Genomic DNA, 16,967 nt, shown 5'->3' with positions numbered 1-16,967 from the left:
TAAGAAATGCAATGCAACCTTTCTCTTTTCAATCCTCTAGGCTAGGGGTGTCGAACTCAATCAGAGAAGGGGCCAAAATCTAAAATCCAGCCTAAATCGCGGGCCGAATGGTTTACTGAACAGTCATAAACTGTCATTGTGATGGAAACGCAGCGGAGTGCAGTGATGACAGCGCGGTGCGGGCCACATTGCAAGGCCTGGCGGGACGGATTTGGCCCGCGGGCCTTGTGTTTGACACAAGTGCTCTAGGCCTATTGTTAGGGGAAAAGACTGTGAGGAAAAGCCCCAAAAGGCATCTAGTAGGACTTAAATTAATCTACTCTCCCCTTGAAGTTACAAAAAGTAATAAAAGTTAATATCAAAATATTTAGTAGTTGATATTTTTGAACCACATACAGAGTGCTCTAATTATATTAATAAGTTACAGAAGTCAGGCGGATTTGTTAATAAATTTATAATCTAAAAGACAAAACATAATGCACATTTAGTTGGGCCTTTATTCTGTGCCAGGCACTATTTTATACAGCAGTTGTCCAGCTTTCTTGGGTTTATATTAGTATTTTAGTTGAAAGGGGACTCTGAAAATTAGCAGGTAGAAATGCAGCCAAAAATAAATACACCAAAAATACTTTTTTAAAAAAAGCAAGCGATGCACAAAGAAAACTATTGAGAGCAGCAATACCTTATTAAAGAAGGTTAGATAGCTCCAAATTAAGGTCTTTGTGTGGCAGGGCCGCCTAGTGGTTAAAAACATGGTCTCTGGAACTACATGTCCTGGGGAGTTTGCATCCTGGCTCTACTGCATTCCAGCTGTGTGACCTAAGGCAAATTATGTGGCATCTCTGTGCCTCAGTTTCCCTTATTGTAAAAATTAGGATTGAGAATCAAATTAATGCCTGTTAAATGTTTAGAACAGTGTGCCCAGCACGCGGTAAGTGTTGGTGTACACTATCACTTACTCTTGGCAATGATTGAGTGCTTGGCAGCCTTATTTTTTTAATCCTCATAATAATCCTGAGAGATAGGTATAGGCTGCATATTAATAGATGAGAAAACATAAGTACAGGAGGCTAAGTAACTTCTTCAGGGCTATGTAGGCTATGAAAACGTAGATATGCTGGGATACAACCCAAAACTTTGGCAAGAAATGGGGATCTGAGCCCTAACTGGTTTGGCTTAGTGGATAGAGCATTGGCCTGCGAACTGAAAGGTTTGATTCGGGTCAAGGGCATATACCTTGGTTGCAGGCACATCCCCAATGGGAGGTGGTGTGCAGGAGGCAGCTGATTGATGTTTCTAACTCTCTATCCTTCTCCCTTCCTCTCTGTAAAAAAAAAAAATCAATGATATATATATATTTTAAATGGGAATCTGAGAAATTATTAGTAGTGCTCTGTTTCTGGAGCCTTCTTGTAGGGCAACTGCAGGATTCGAGGACATAGTATATGCTAACGGATTAAGAATGGTAACTTGCCATATGTTAAGATATTGTTATGAATACACCTGTACCTACTGGTCACTTATTACCTGATCGTTTCTGATAGTCAAAGAATGAGAAAGGATTAATTTGGAGAGGGATTTGAGTGAGGGCTTCTACGGGCTGCACCTCAGGACTTCACCCGGACCCTATACACTAATGAGGTAGGTAGAGTCCACCTGGATGAACTCAGCGAGGTGGGGGCGGGGCCTTGACAACGAATCTCATTGGCCTTTCCAGGTGAAACGAAACGATTGGCCGATTGGCTCCGGAGGAGGGTTATAGTGTTCTGTGTCCTGTCGCTGATTGGATGAGAGGCGGTCAAGCTCCCACCTCCCTCTCCATACTTTTCCTAAGGAGCCTATTGCCTGGCAACCGATTAGCGTCTAGCAGCTAAACTGATCCCAGTTGCACCTGCGAAGAGAAAAAACAGGCTACCACCGCCGTAAGCTTATGCCTCTCAGGCCCACTTCACGCACCAACAACCCGGGCTTGCCCCTGGTGCTAGTCCAAGTTTGCCTGGAGGCCGGGCCGTGGGCTGGCTCTATAGTGAGGCACGGTGCTCAAGAGCGTGCCCAGGTTTGCCCGTTGGGAGTCTTAGTTTGGAAGAGTCAAAGGAGAAGAGGAAGTCCCTGTTACATGCCCACCTTAAAAGCCATTTATCTTGGGAGCACAAGGCGTTCTGCAGCTTTAGAAAGCAAGTGACTCGACCGACGTCAGTTAACCAGTGTGGGAGGGTGACTCGCAATCTCATACACCTGCCTTGGAAAGCTTGGGAGCCTGGGGCCAAGTGCCGGGCTCTGCTGCCTCACCATGTGCTGCCGGACTTACTACTTGCTGCAAAGAGACTTGAGGGAGTTGGAAGAGAACAAGTATAAGGTGAGTGCTGGGGACCCGGAGGGATGGGTTTCCCTGGGGCAGAGCTTGTATAAAGCAGCTTCATCTGTGTTTACTCATAAAGTAATAAAGTTCAAACGAATTCACCACTGCAGTACTGCTGTTTAACCAATCTATCTTACTATCACAATTTATTTCATAATGATGGTACTAGTTAACAATATTGAGCACATTGTGCTGAGTAAGGTATGAGGACTTAAGCCCTGAATAGCAGGGTCTATCATGTCGTAAGTGACTAGCAAGTAAAAGGTTGCTCTCATTAATCACAATACTACAAGGAGTGTTTTGTTTTACCTATCAGAAACCTACACCTCAAAAAGGTTCAGTAAATATTTTAGCTTCAGAATTGCTCTTATGTTTTGTTTTGTTTATTGATTTGAGAGAGGAAGCAACACTGATTTGTTGTTTCACTTATTGATGCATTCATTGGTTGATTCCTTTTTAAAAATGTTTGTTTATTGATTTCAGAGGAAGGGGGTGGGGGAGAGACTGATTTGTTCTTCTATTGATTTGTACATTCATTGGTACATTTTTATGGGTCCTGACAGGAGATCGAGCCAGCAACCTTGGCGTATCTGGCCGATGCTCTAACCAACTGAGCAATCTCTTGCTCGGGGTCTTGTGTTCTACTCCCTGTGTATGGTGCAATTTTTGCTAACTTGTTACAGCACATAGATGCCTTTCCCTTATAATTTTAAGACAGAGGAAGGCTTTGCTCCAAATGACACCAATGAAGTTATTTTCATATTGTTTCCACTCTACCTGAACTTTGTGGTTCTCTGTTGGAAGGACAATTCCATGAAGGAGAAATGATATGTAATTATAGATAACTAGAAGCCCGATGCAAGAAGTTTCGTGCTAGAATGGGCTTTCCTTTCCCTGGCTGCTGGTAGCTCCTTTCCACTCCGGCCCAACCCCTTTCCCCTCAGGTGCCCTCCTCTCCCCCCCAGCTCCCTCTTTCTGCTCCAGCCCCGCCTTCCCACGCTGCCCAAAGGCCCTGAGAGACCGGGATGCCGCAGAATGCAAGCATCCTGCCCCAGTCACTCGGTGCCTGTGTATGCAAATTAACGGCCATCTTTTTTGGTTAATTTGCATATCACTCTTGATTGGCTGGTGGCATAGTAGATGTACGGTCAATTTATATGTTTGTCTATTATTAGGTAAAATGTAGATAATAGAGATATCTTACAGTGTTTATTCAGAGTAGCACCAAACATACTGAATAATTATGTGGTTGCTCAGAAATATTTATTGAGTATATTTAGGTGTCTTTCCCAGCATAATTGATAAGTTTTCTCTGAAATACAGGGTGGGTCAAAAGTAGGTTTACATTTGTGAGTACTGGACACAGTTTGTTCTTGTAGTATTATTTTTTAATTATTGTGTGGAATCCACCTTAACAGCTAGGTAATGACACAAAATATAACATCTTCCCAAATCAGCATATAAATAAATTCATCAGGAAAAGAAAATGTAAAGTTTTTAGAATTCATTGTAACCTGATAACTGATTTTCAAAGCTGCAATAAATATTTAATCTTTTTTACTGCTTTGATTTCTTTTTTAATTAAAGGGTATTGTTGCCTTTCCTGTAAGTGAAGATCAGATGACATGGGAAGCTAGAATTGAAGGTCTAAAGGATACAATTTGGCAAGGTATGTGTTTTCAAAAACCAATCTACTTTTTAAAAAGCCTTTATGCCATTATTAGTCCATCTTCTTTATGTGCAAAAGAAGGTTGCATTATATAAGTTGTCTAGAGTTTTGAAAGTATTCACATGTTATTTTTTCATTGCATGGCTTAATTTTTGCCATTTGTCAACCTAAATAGAAAGGTTTGAATTTTTCTTTATGCCAAATCTTAATGTTACTACATTGTTTAAGAAACAGGCATAATCCTATTTAATAAAAGAGTAATATGCAGATTGACCATCACTCCAACACACTATATGGCTTCCCCCATGTGGTCAAAGATCCTGCCCCTGTGTGGACACAAGATGGCCACCACAAGATGGCCAGCAGGGGAGGGCAGTTGGGAGGCAACAGACCTGCAAGGGAGGGCAGTTGAGAGGGACCAGGCCTGCAAGGAGGGTAGTTGGAGATAATCAACCCTGCAGGGGAGAGCAGTTAGGAGTGATTAGGCTGGCAGAGGAGGGAAGTTGGGGGCAAACAGGCTGGCAGGGGAGCAATTAGACATCAACCAGGCTGGCATGGGAGTGGTTAGGGGGTGATCAGGTTGGCAAGCAGAAAAGGTTAGGGGCAATCAGGAAGGCAGGCAGGCGGGCAGTTGGGAGCCAGCAGTCCTGGATTGTGAGAGGGATGTCTAACTGCCCGTTTAGGCCCGATCCCCTAGACCACATGTGTCAAACACAAGGCTCGCGGGCCAAATCCGTCCCGCCAGGCCTTGCAATGTGGCCCGCACCGCGCTGTCATCACTGCGCTCCACTGCGTTTCCATCACAATGACAGTTTATGACTGTTCAGTAAACCATTCGGCCCGCAATTTAGGCTGGATTTTAGATTTTGGCCCCTTCTCTGATTGAGTTTGACACCCCTACGCCTAAACGGAAAATCAGACATCCTTTGAGAGGTCCCAGATTGGAGAGGGTACAGGCTTGGCTGAGGGACACCCCTCCCCACCCCTGTGCACAAATTTTGTGCACCGGGCCTCTAGTAAAGCATAAGTTGAAAATATCTTCTAACAGTCTTCCATGAAATCAGAAAATAGTATCAAAATTCCTTTTGGCGTCAAAATTCCACAATTATTTCTCATTTTTATTTTCTATGATTCTTCCCAAAATTTCCACATATCAAAGTCTGAAGAAGACCAGGCTATTATAAACTTTAGTTATCATGCACTCTTTTAATTGTGGATAAATAAACTTAGATTTGCTGAGTAAGATAGGGGAGAACAATATGTAAAGTAGATAATTAAAATACAACATGTGCTATTAGGATTTCAAACATAATGCTAAAGAGGCATTCATTAGATAATTTTGCTTGTAGAGTTAAGAATGGCTTTCTGCCCTGGCCAGTTTTCTCAATTATTAGAGCATCGGACCAAAGTTTCTTCAGTTCAATTCCCAATCAAGGGCACATATCTCAATTGCAGATTCAATCCCTGGCCCTAGTCATGGTACAAGAGGAGGCAACCAATTGATTGTCTCTCTCACATCCATGTTTCTCTTTCTTTCTTTTACCCCTCTCCCCTCCTTTCCACTGTCTAAAAATCAATGGATCCATCTCCAGTCAAGGCACATGTAACTGGATGCAACAAGGCTGGATGCAACTGATTGATGTTTCTCTTTCACATCAATGCTTCTCTCTCACACATACTCTCATTTTCCCTTCCTCTCTCTAAAATCAATTTAAAAAAAAGAAGAATGCATAAGAGTTTCCCAGGTTTAGAAGGAGTGGAGGGGAAGAAATTCAGGCAGAATAAACAGATTTATTCAGGCAGAATAAAAAGAGAAGGTGCACCAGGATCTGAAACAGTGAGTTTAGTCAATATGAGATACACAGTGAATGAGACAAGTTTTAGGGGGACAGAGTTAGTGGATAGAAAACAGGCTGATAAAATAGTGGGATTAAATTTTGAGGAGTCTATGCACCCTATGATCCAATTTACTTAAGAATAAAACTCAAGGGAACTTGGGCGGCTAAACTATAATAAGAAACTTTATTGTTAATCAGGTTAATCAGGTTAGAGTTAACCAGTACCTTAGTAAAAATATTTATTTTTATATTCTAGGAATATTACTCCGACTGACAATAACTTTTACACCAGAATATAATCTCGCCCCTCCAGTTGTGAAATTTAAAACCATTCCTTTTCATCCAAATGGTAAGGACAAAATGAGATTTTTATCATCAGGAACTTTGTTCTGTATTAGTATTTAATAATGTTTCTTTTTAATATAATAACAACTATGTTATGATTATAAAAGTAAACATGTTTATTGGAGAAAACATAAAAAGAAAAAATATCACTTTGAATCCTAATTCAAAGAGATATTACTCTCAACATTTAATTCAATCTATTTCCTTTTCTCTATATATTTTTTCACATAGTTGAGGTATTAGATATCAAGTTTTACAACCATTTTTTCCACTTAATATTACATAAGCTTATGGCTGCATTATTGAACATTCTTCAAAAGATCATTTTTAATGTCTACATTGTTCAGTATTTTAGTTGGGCTAATTTTGTTATAAAATATGATACACTGATAAATTAACATTTTAGATAAAATTACATTAGATTGCTACTTCTGATTGTTTTAAAAAAACCTAAAAATTTTAAATACTAAAAAGAAGGAAATTTAATAGAACTTTTTGTGTACCTGGTGAAGAAGGCCTTTCTAAATGTGATAGGAACAAAAGCATGGAAAAAGCATGACACACTAAACCACACAAACTTTTTAAAACTACAGCCAATGACATTATAAACAGAGACAAGATATATTGATTTTCAAAGTGAGGGAAAATATTTGCAACACATAAAATAGAATATCTGTAACATAAAGAATACATGTAAATCAAGAAAAAACATAAAGCAATAGGAAAATGGGCAAAAACTATAAACAAACACTTGCTAGAGGAAATATTGCAAAAAATGTAAAAATCTGTTCCATCTCACTAGTAAGAATAAATGCATATAAAAACTGCATATAAAATGCATAAAATTGTGATTCATTATTTATGTTTATAGACTATTAAAATAACAATTTTAGTAAATGTGGGCAAATATGTGTCCTCTGATATGATGCCCTTCAGGTGTCCTTTTGAGGAAGCAATTTGACAGTTTCTAATCCTATCTAATAAAAGATAAAATGCAAATTAGCCATCACTCCACTACACCCACAAGCCACACCAGCCAGCCAATCAAGAGCGAGTAAGCAAATTAACCCAACCAAGATGGCTGCAGCTATGGAGCGAGCAGGAGGCTTGGGTTTCCCCGGCAATGGAGGAAGCCAAGCTTCACAGCCCTGGCCTGCCTTGGGCTCCATTCAAGGATACAAAGTTTCAATTATAGAAGATAAATAAATCCCAACAAAAATGGCTGCAGCCATGGAGCAAACAGGAGGCTTGGCTCCACTCAAGGCTACAAAGTTTTAATTAGAGAAGATAAATAAATCCCAGATACCAGGGCCTCCTCTTGGGTAATTGGGGGGCATGGCCAGCCTACAAACCACCACAGGCCTCTCGCTCAGGCCACCCTATGCCCCAAGGGAACCCCCACCCTGATCTGGGACACCCTTCAGGGCAAACCAGCTGGCCCCCACCAGTACTCAGGCCTCTATCCTATCTAATAAAAGAGTAATATGTAGATTGACCATCACTAGACCACACAAGATGGCTGCCCCCATGTGGTCAAAGATCCTGCCCCTATGTGGACACAAGATGGCCACTACAAGATGGCCAGCAGGGGAGGGCAATTAGGAGGGACCAGATCTTCAAGGGAGGGCAGTTGGGGGCAATCAAGCCTGCAGGGGAAGACAATTAGGGGTGACCAGGCTGGCAGAGGAGGAAAGTTGGTGGCAAATAGGCTGGCAGGGGAGTGGTTAGGGGGTGATCAGGCTGGTGATCAGAAGCGATTAGGGGCAATCAGGAAGGCAGGCAGGCGGGCAGTTGGGAGCCAGTATTGTGAGAGGGATGTCCCAGATTGAAAAGGGTGCAGGCTGGCTGAGGGACACCCCTCCTCCCTGCACACCAATTTTGTGCACCAGGCCTCTAGATATTTTTATAAATTATTGCATTGAAATACTAGCACAAGTGTGCAAGAGACTGTTTAAAAAGATGTTTGTTCCCAATAACAATAGAAAAATAGGAATAATTCCAATATTCATTAATATAGAACATTTTTTAAGTGAAATATTATAAAGCTTTCCATGTATTGCTCTTAAACAGAACAAAGAAGATCTACTCTGTGGAATGGAATATGTGGACAAGGTCATATAAGAAACATCTCTTCCCAGTGTATTTAATTCAGTAATTCCAGTCCTCTCAGTGTTTATTTTAAGCAAATAATGGCAAATGTACACAATTAATTCTGTATCATAAATTTAGTTTTATTTTTTAAAAATAGGTTTTAATTTTAAAATCAATAATGTGGTTGGAAAATTACATTGAAATACACAAAGTAAATTTCAGAGCAAGACAAAGATACCCACTTTCACTACTTTTATACAACATAGTATTAAAAGTTTAGCCAAAGCAATTATATGAGAAAAAGAAATAAAAGACATCCACATTGAAAAGGAAGAAGTAAAACTGTCATTTACACATGGTCTGATATTGTTTATATTAAAAATATATATTAATAAAGGCCCCTCTCAGAAACTGTTGGAACTAATAAACAAATTTGCAGCATACAAAATGAATACACAAAATTCTGTTGTGTTTTTATGTATTAATGAAGAAGAGGAGGAAATATGGGAAAACTTGTGGTTGTTCTTTCTCTCCCTTACCCCTCCCAAGAGGAGGAATGACTTATCTAATTGGGGAGATCTGAGATAGATTTGAGCATGTGTGGCTCAGCACTTTCTCAAAACTTCCCTTCCAATAAGCCGGACCTTAGAATGGGTACAGTATCTGTTTCTTCAGGCAGGAAACCTAGGCAGGCCTCCCTTTGAGGGGTTAAGTACAAATCAGGATGTGCTTCTGTGGAACTTGACTAAAGCATTGATCAGCATTCTCCATTTCAGTATCATGAAGTTGATACTTTCCACTTGCATCTTTTAACACTCTATTTATTATATACAGACCTTGGAGGTGAGGAATGTTATTAGCCCCCATCCACCAAAAACTGTGTTTCCAGTTCTAAGTCTTTAGATACATACAACCTAGTTGCTTTTCACTGATGTTATTTGTAATCCCACCAGGAAGCACATATAAAGTTCATATTTACCACTCTCCAATTCTGGACATTGTAGCTTTGGAGAAATATTTTTTTGACAATTTAATAAGAATCTGTGATTTTAATATGCACTTCTTTTGAATATTTTTTAGTTTAACATTTTTTAACATTCAGATCTCTTTATTGTGCTTTTGATTTATTGAATTGTCTGGCTTATTTAAAATGTTATCACATTGTTGTAGATGTTGCAAATATTTTTCTCCATTTGTCATTTTTAAATTTTATTGGTGCTGGGTTTTTTTTATATCTGGAATTTTTTTTATATGATCATATTTATTAGTCTTGTCTTTTGATATTTTTTACAGTTATCTTTAAGTTTAGAAGTTCTTTTCAAAACACAATCAAATTATTTTAAATTTCTTCGGGTTATTCCATAGTTTTGTTTTGCATATTTAATTATATTCTTTTTTTTAAAAAAATATAGGTTGAGTTAATTAACTATATCAGTGTAGAGGCCAAGCTTCCGTATATCTTTCCAATCAACACATAATAGAACACAGTTGACAGGGAGATTTTGCCATCCTCAATCTATGACTTCTGTTTCTGGATCTAAAGCATTTACTGGTTATCACCATTTCCAGCCATTGGAGAGGGGGAAAGAGAAAGCAAAACAATTTCCTTAAGAAAATATGATCCAGAAGTTATATACTTTACTTCTGTTGATATCCCATGATTAAAACTTAGTCATAGGACTTCTTGCTAGAGGGGAGGCAGGAGAAAATAGTCTGAGCAATCAGGTATTCATCTAAACAGTGTAGGGTAATGGAAATTGGGGCATGTATAGTCTTATTGCAGAGAGGAAATGGAAGAGAGGAAGAGTAGATCTTAAAGGACAATGAGTATTTTGCAACAACACATTTTATACCATTTTTTACGTTTTCTTTCACCATTGAATCATAATTTAACTTTTAACATACAACAGTTTTAATACATACTAGATTCTTTTTTTTTTTTTTTTGAGTCCTCATTTGAGGATAAGCTTTTGTTGGGTTTTGAGAGGAGAGAGAAAGAGAGGGGGGGGGGGCCTTTATGTGAGAGGGAAACAGTAATTGGCTGCCTCCTACACACTCCTACCTGGCTGAGCCCACAACCCTGGCATGTGCCTTGACCAGGAATTGAAACAGCAAATTTCTAGTGCACTGAAAAAAGCCCAACTGAGCAACACTAGCCAGGGCTGAAAGTCCATGCTTTTAATAGTTATACTGTATTAACTGGCATATCCATTGCACATAATTTTTCTGCTTTATCATTTGCTTTCTAACTTTGCCTATCAGATATTGGGTTTATAATCTTTAAATAATAATTTTATTATATATATATCACTATTAATGTATTATTTTTATACAGTAGACCAAAATACTGGTCAACCCTGTATAGATTTTTTGGACAACCCTCGTAAGTGGAAAGCAAGCTATACATTGAGCAGCATCTTACTCACCCTCCAGGTAAGAAGAGATTAACATATATGCCCTCTTTAGTTCTTTTAATGATCTCAGTTATTCAAAATATAAGAAATAAAACATGTAATGTATATTTAAATGTTTGAAAGACTCAAGTAAGCTTAGTTAAATCAATAACATTTCTATATCAAAACTATAAAAACGGGAGTTAAATTATAATGACTATTATTTTAAATTGACAACCAAAGAATACATATTTTATACAAGAAGTAAAGAACTGCATGGATGGTTTTAATTCTAGAAATATAGCCTTAAGTTTTCTTTCAGTTCCTAATTTTACTTCATAGTATTGAAAGCCTTTAGATATTTTCTCATTCATGAACCTGCCTTCTTCAGAGAAGTGAATCGAGTGACCAAAACTTAAAGTGCTCAGTTTTACCTTTTGTTTCTGACAGTGCTAGCCAGTTGCTCTTTTATATGCTTCTTTTTTTTTTTTAAATATATATATTATTGATTTTTTACAGAGAGGAACAGAGAGGAACAGAGAGTTAGAAACATCGATGAGAGAGAAACATCGATCAGCTGCCTCTTGCACACCCCCTACTGGAGATGTGCCTGCAACCAAGGTACATGCCCTAGACCGGAATCGAACCTGGGACCCTTCAGTCCACAGGCCAACACTCTATCCACTGAGCCAAACCGGCTTCGGCTATGCTTTCTTTAAAAAAAAATATATATATATTTCTTATTGTTCAATTACAGTTGGCATACAATATTACATTAGTTTTAGGTGTACATATGCCCGTGATTAGACATTATAAAACTTACCAAGTGATCATCTGATAAATGTTAGCTCTCTGACGCCATAAGTAGTTGTTAGGATATTATTGACTATATTCCCTATGCTGTACTTTATTTCCCCATGAGTACTCTGTAACAACAAATTTGTATTTCTTCATCCCTTCATCTTTTCCACTCAGCCCCCAGCCCCCTCCCATCTGGCAGCCACCAAAATGTCCTCTGTGTCTATGAGTCTAATTCTGTTGCGCTTGTTCATCCAGTGAACAATTAAAGCAGGGATTTTCTTCTCCCCTCCGTAAGAAGCCTGTTTCTAGCATGCTGCCTTTACTTCTTGGATCCATGGTCCTTAGCAGCATGCCTTGGCGTGGTGTTATTCTTGACCCTCAGGGAGCCTCCTTTCTCATCCATGCCAAAGTAAAAGCCTACAATGTCATTTGCTTTGACTACTTTTATCCAGCTCATCATTTGTATCTGGAATTTGATTATCTGAAATACTTGGAGAATAAAGTAGTATGGCATAATTGAATCTTCTCAGTTGTAGGATTATAATAAAAATTTTATTTCTCCCATTTCTTATTTTTTAAAATGAAACAAAATAATAGTTTTCTGTCTAGTCATCTTTATATACCAAGTAAAATTTAATCTTTTTAAAGATTCTATTTTTCATTCATTTATTCATTCATTCACTCATTCATTCATTCATTCACCTTAGAAATGTATATTGAACATCCATGTATGCTAGCCATGTTCTGGGAGACATTTGAGCAAAAACTTTCAGGAAGTGAATGAGCATGATATGCAGATAACTGAGGTTGATATTTTGAATTTTATTAAAACTGGGTCATATTCCTTTCTACCTCTTCAAACTAGGATCTGCCTTCAGAATAGAAAACCGAATGGTCCCGAAATGGAATGAGGGAGGGCAAACTAGAATGAAATGGTGAAAATTCTGAATTGCTGAGTAATGTAATACAAGGTAAATTTGGGGCTCTGAGATTAGATTTTTGCCACATACTCATTTGTACTATTGGACAAGTTTCTTCACTTCCGAATATATCAATTTCTTCATAAGTAAAATGGATCTGTTACCATGTTTCCCTGAAAATAAGACATCCTCCGAAAATAAGACCTGCTTACAGGTTTCCTTCTGAGTGAAATATAAGGCATCCCCCGAAAATAAGGCCCCCCTAGGCTAAACATGAGAGATTTGGTCCACTGATTCTGAAAGAAATGGAGTCACAAGAAATTCACCAGGAAATTCAGGAATTAGATTGTTATGATGATGTTCCAGAAGACGATGACATGATTGTCATTAAATAAATGAGTAAATTTTTGATAATGTAGGATTCACAGTTTGTCTGGTTTGTGTTGACAACTACCGTACTACCATACCGTATACAGGTAATAAATTTCCTTTATTTTCATTTAACAATAAATATGTACCGTATTCTTCTTCATGGAAAAATAAGACATCCCTTGAAAATAAGACCTCGTGCATCTTTGGGAGCAAAAATTAATATAAGATACTGTCTTATTTTTGGGGAAACAGGGTAGTAGCTACCTCATAGATTTAATAAATTAATTAATACATGTAAAATACATGGAACCGTGTGTGGTCTAAGAAAATAACTCATTAAAAGCTAGTTAATTTTACGATTGTCCTTACTTTTAAGCATTAATGCAAAGTGACAAGTGTTGTCATGGAAATAGGTCATAGGAAGCCAGTAGGTGAAGAAGTTGTTTTGTTTTGTTTTTTCCAAACAGATTTATAAAACAAATATGCCTATGTTGCAAAAGTTTTTAAGATGGTGGGAAGGAAAGGAAAATTGCTGATAATCATAAAGAAAAACCCTAATTCTACTCTTATTAGTATTTTCTTCTGATCTTTTCTCCTATTTTTCTATTTAAAGTCTTTCGGTTTCACATTCACTAAGGGTTAAGCCCAGTTCTGTTGCCTGACAAATGATTTACTTCTCCTCACACCTGGGCCTTAAAATACTGGGCCATCCCACTCCTATTACATCTTCATGCCTTCCTTCACTCCCAGTGCTTGGTTCCGTTCAGACTTAGAAGCATTTGGAGTTCTAAACTCAAAAGTCACAAACTTAAGTTGGACCTTAAAAAGTGCTCAGGCCTGTTCTCTATCTGACTGACAACCCATTTTCTCCTCTTTCTCAGTCTGTCTGGCTAGCAACTGCTCATATTATGAAGTCAAGTCAAGTAAGTGCTCCTCTGGAATGTCTTCCTTGATTCCCTTTCCTTGGTGGAATTGATGGCTTTGGATTTTGAGGGACTTCCTTTGTCCCTAGCAAGTTTCTATCAGATCTCTACGATGCTGTAATTCACATACTATTTCCTTATCTGCCTTCCTTTATTGGACTACAAGCTCCTCAAGGTCAGGGAACAGGTCTCATTCATCTTTGACTGCCCCCCCCCCCTCTCCACCGCACCCCAAGATCTAGGGCAATGCTGACATTTAGTAGGTACTAAGTAACATGAAGGAAGGAAGGAACCTGAATTTTTACATGGTTGCAATAATGACATACATGTATTAGTTATATAGCCTATTTCCTTTTCATTTAACATTTTATCTCAAGTAACTTCCATATTACCACAGCTAATATTTTGATAGCTATTTAATAGTCCTTTCAAGGTCAGCATGGCCCAATAGAACTTTCTGTATGGATGGAGATGTCCATGATTCGTGCTGTCCAATACAGTAGCCACTAGTCACATGTGGTTACTGACCACTTGCAAAGTGGCTAGTGTCATGAGGAACTGAGTTTTTTGTTTTATTTAAGTAGTTCAAATTGTCACGTGTGACTAGAGACTACTGTAATGAACAGTATAAGTATAGGCCATAATTTACGATTATTTTCCTTTGAATAATAGGTGAGACATTTAAAATTATCACATTGTTATTCAAAGGAGTGATACTTGCCTGGCTGGTGTGACTAGTGATACTTGCCTGGCTGGTGGTTAAGCGTCGACCCAGGAACCAAGAGGTCACTAGTTCAGTTCCCAGTCAGAGCACATGTCCGGGTTGTGGGCTCAATCCCTAGTAGGGTGCATGCAGGAGGCATCCCATCAATCATCAATGTTTCCATCTCTCTATCCCTCTTCCTCTCTTCTAAAAAAATTCAATAGAAAACCTAATTTAAAAAAAGGGGAGGGAGAGTGCTACTTGAAATATTTTAATACCCCAATATACTTATCATCTCCTGAATTTTTATAATCCTATTTTTTTTATACTTCCATATATAGCACAAAGTTAGTTACCAACACCCATCCACAGAATGAATTAATTTCTGGGCTTTAATTAATTGGATATTAAAAAATGTGCTTACTGGTGAAGTTGTTTACTGATGCTTCAGATCTTCGAACTTATCCTCTGCAGAGCTTTGTCTGTTATTTTATACCTTCACATGGCTAATTTAAAAGTTGGATTTTTATTTTTTGCCAGTCTAGCAGGGTTTCTGATTTATGCATTTTAATATACTCCTTATATTCCAGTTCTTAAAAATCATTAAGTAGACTTAGTAGCATGTGTACACATTATGTGAAAAGGTCTTAGGCGCAGTGTCAATGTGAAGACTATTGAATAAACTTTACCAGATGTTCCTCTCTGAGTAAAATTATCTTTCCAGTCAAAGGCCTAAAGCTTGCTCCGGTAGATAAGTTTCATCTGCTTCCCACCCACTTTGAAAGGTATAGTGCAATCCACAGTGAATCCTGATTTAAGCAATTATAATATTTTTGGAAATGTAGTTCAAATGTGTTATCCAAAAAGGAATACTCAAATAGCAGAAAATTCTTACTGCTTTTGAAATATCAGATGTCAAGTTATTGCTTTCATTAGTGAAAGATTGCCATCATTTCCATGACTCTTGAGTTACAATTACCCACTTTGATCTGTTAGTTATATATTCTGTTAGTTATATATTTTGGCTACATTGTATTAAATAGTTTTCATGTTATAATATTCTAAATACTAACCTATTGAATAAGTATTTGCAATTTATGCTAATATTAACTTTGAGGTAACAGGTAAAACAATCATGGTTTAGCAGAACTATTAAATTTTGGTTACTACTGGTCCAGATGTGAATATATTAACACTAGAGGCCTGGTGCATGAATTTGAGCACCAGTGGGGTCCCTCAGCCTGGCCTACGGGATGGAGCCAAAACTGGCTCTCTGACATCCCCCAAGGCATCCCAGATTGTAAGAGGGTGCAGGCCAGGCCATGGGATCCCACTGGTGCATAATCAGGACCAAAGAGGGACATAGGAGTTTGGCCAGCCTGGGAGGGACCGCAGGAGAGCTCCAGGGCATGTCTGGCCTGTCTTGCTAAGTCCTGATTGGCCAGACTCCAGGAGCAAGCTAACCTACTGGTTGGGGTGTAGCCCCCTAGTGGTCAGTGCACATAATAGCAAGTGGTTGAGAGGCCTTAGCATATCAGCAGCATATTACACTTTGATTAGTTGAATGAATGATTGGACACTTAGCATATTAGGCTTTTTTTTTTTATATAGAATAGGCAGAATTTTAAAGGAATCCCATTAGTCTCCCATTCTCTGGTTATTCAAACAATCTAGGTATTGCTGTGAAATGACTTTTCAGATGGATTAAAAGTTACTAATCAACTGACCTTGAAATCAGAAGGTTATCCTGAATGATGCAGGGGGCCCCAAAGTAATCACGTGAACCCTTAATGATAGAAGAGGAAGGCAGAAGAATCACTCATAGGAATATAGAAGAAGAAGAAGAAGAAGAAGAAGAAGAAGAAGAAGAAGAAGAAGAAGAAGAAGAAGGAGAAGAAGAAGAAGAAGAGGAAGAAGAAGGAGGAGGAAGAGAAGGAGGAGGAGGAGGAGGAGGAGGAGGAGGAGGAGGAGGAGGAGGAGGAGGAGGGATGTGGCAGAAAGGGACAGCAGAGAAATTTCAAGCATGAGTACAGTTTTTTAGAAATATGTGTTTACTAATTTTTAGAGAGAGAGGAAGAGTGAGTGATAGAGAAATAGAAACATCAATGAGAGAAAAACATTGATTAGTTGCCTCCTGCATGCTCCCCACAGGGAACTGAGCCTGGATCTGGGCACATGCCCCTATTGGGAATCAAACCAGTGCCCTCTTGATTTATGGATTGGTGCTCAACCAATTGAGCCACACTGGCTGGGCAAAAGAAGGATTTTTCATGCCTTTGCTGCCTTTGAGATATAAGGGTCCAAGTAAAGACCTGCATGATACCTTGTGGAATTTCAGGTTCAATTCCTATTCAGGGCACATACCTAGGTTGCTGGTTCAATCCCTGGTTGAGGTGATACAGGAAGCAACAGATGGATGTTTCTCCCTCACATCAATGCTTCTCTCTTTCCTAGTACCATTTATTGAATTTGATCTTGGTTTTATACTGTACATTCATGAGCCAAACATTAGGATCAAAACAAGTCACAAGTTACTTCCTATAACTTAGTCCT

The 16,967-nt window shown here is 38.5% G+C and overlaps 1 protein-coding gene across 1 annotated transcript in view; it reads left to right on the top strand.

The window, feature by feature from the left end:
• The first annotated feature begins 2,290 nt into the window (after positions 1–2,290).
• UBE2U (ubiquitin conjugating enzyme E2 U) overlaps positions 2,291–16,967 on the top strand; it is a 40,784-nt gene continuing 26,107 nt past the window's right edge. The window contains exons 1-4 of the mRNA XM_036447694.1: positions 2,291–2,356; positions 3,947–4,028; positions 6,123–6,215; positions 10,638–10,735. Of these exons, the coding sequence (XP_036303587.1) occupies positions 2,291–2,356; positions 3,947–4,028; positions 6,123–6,215; positions 10,638–10,735 (339 nt within the window). The remainder of the gene's footprint in view (positions 2,357–3,946; positions 4,029–6,122; positions 6,216–10,637; positions 10,736–16,967) is intronic.

The sequence above is a fragment of the Pipistrellus kuhlii genome, unplaced genomic scaffold (assembly GCF_014108245.1).
Source record: "Pipistrellus kuhlii isolate mPipKuh1 unplaced genomic scaffold, mPipKuh1.p scaffold_m20_p_2, whole genome shotgun sequence".
Lineage (NCBI taxonomy): Eukaryota > Metazoa > Chordata > Mammalia > Chiroptera > Vespertilionidae > Pipistrellus > Pipistrellus kuhlii.
This window is presented reverse-complemented; position numbering and strand designations above follow the sequence as displayed.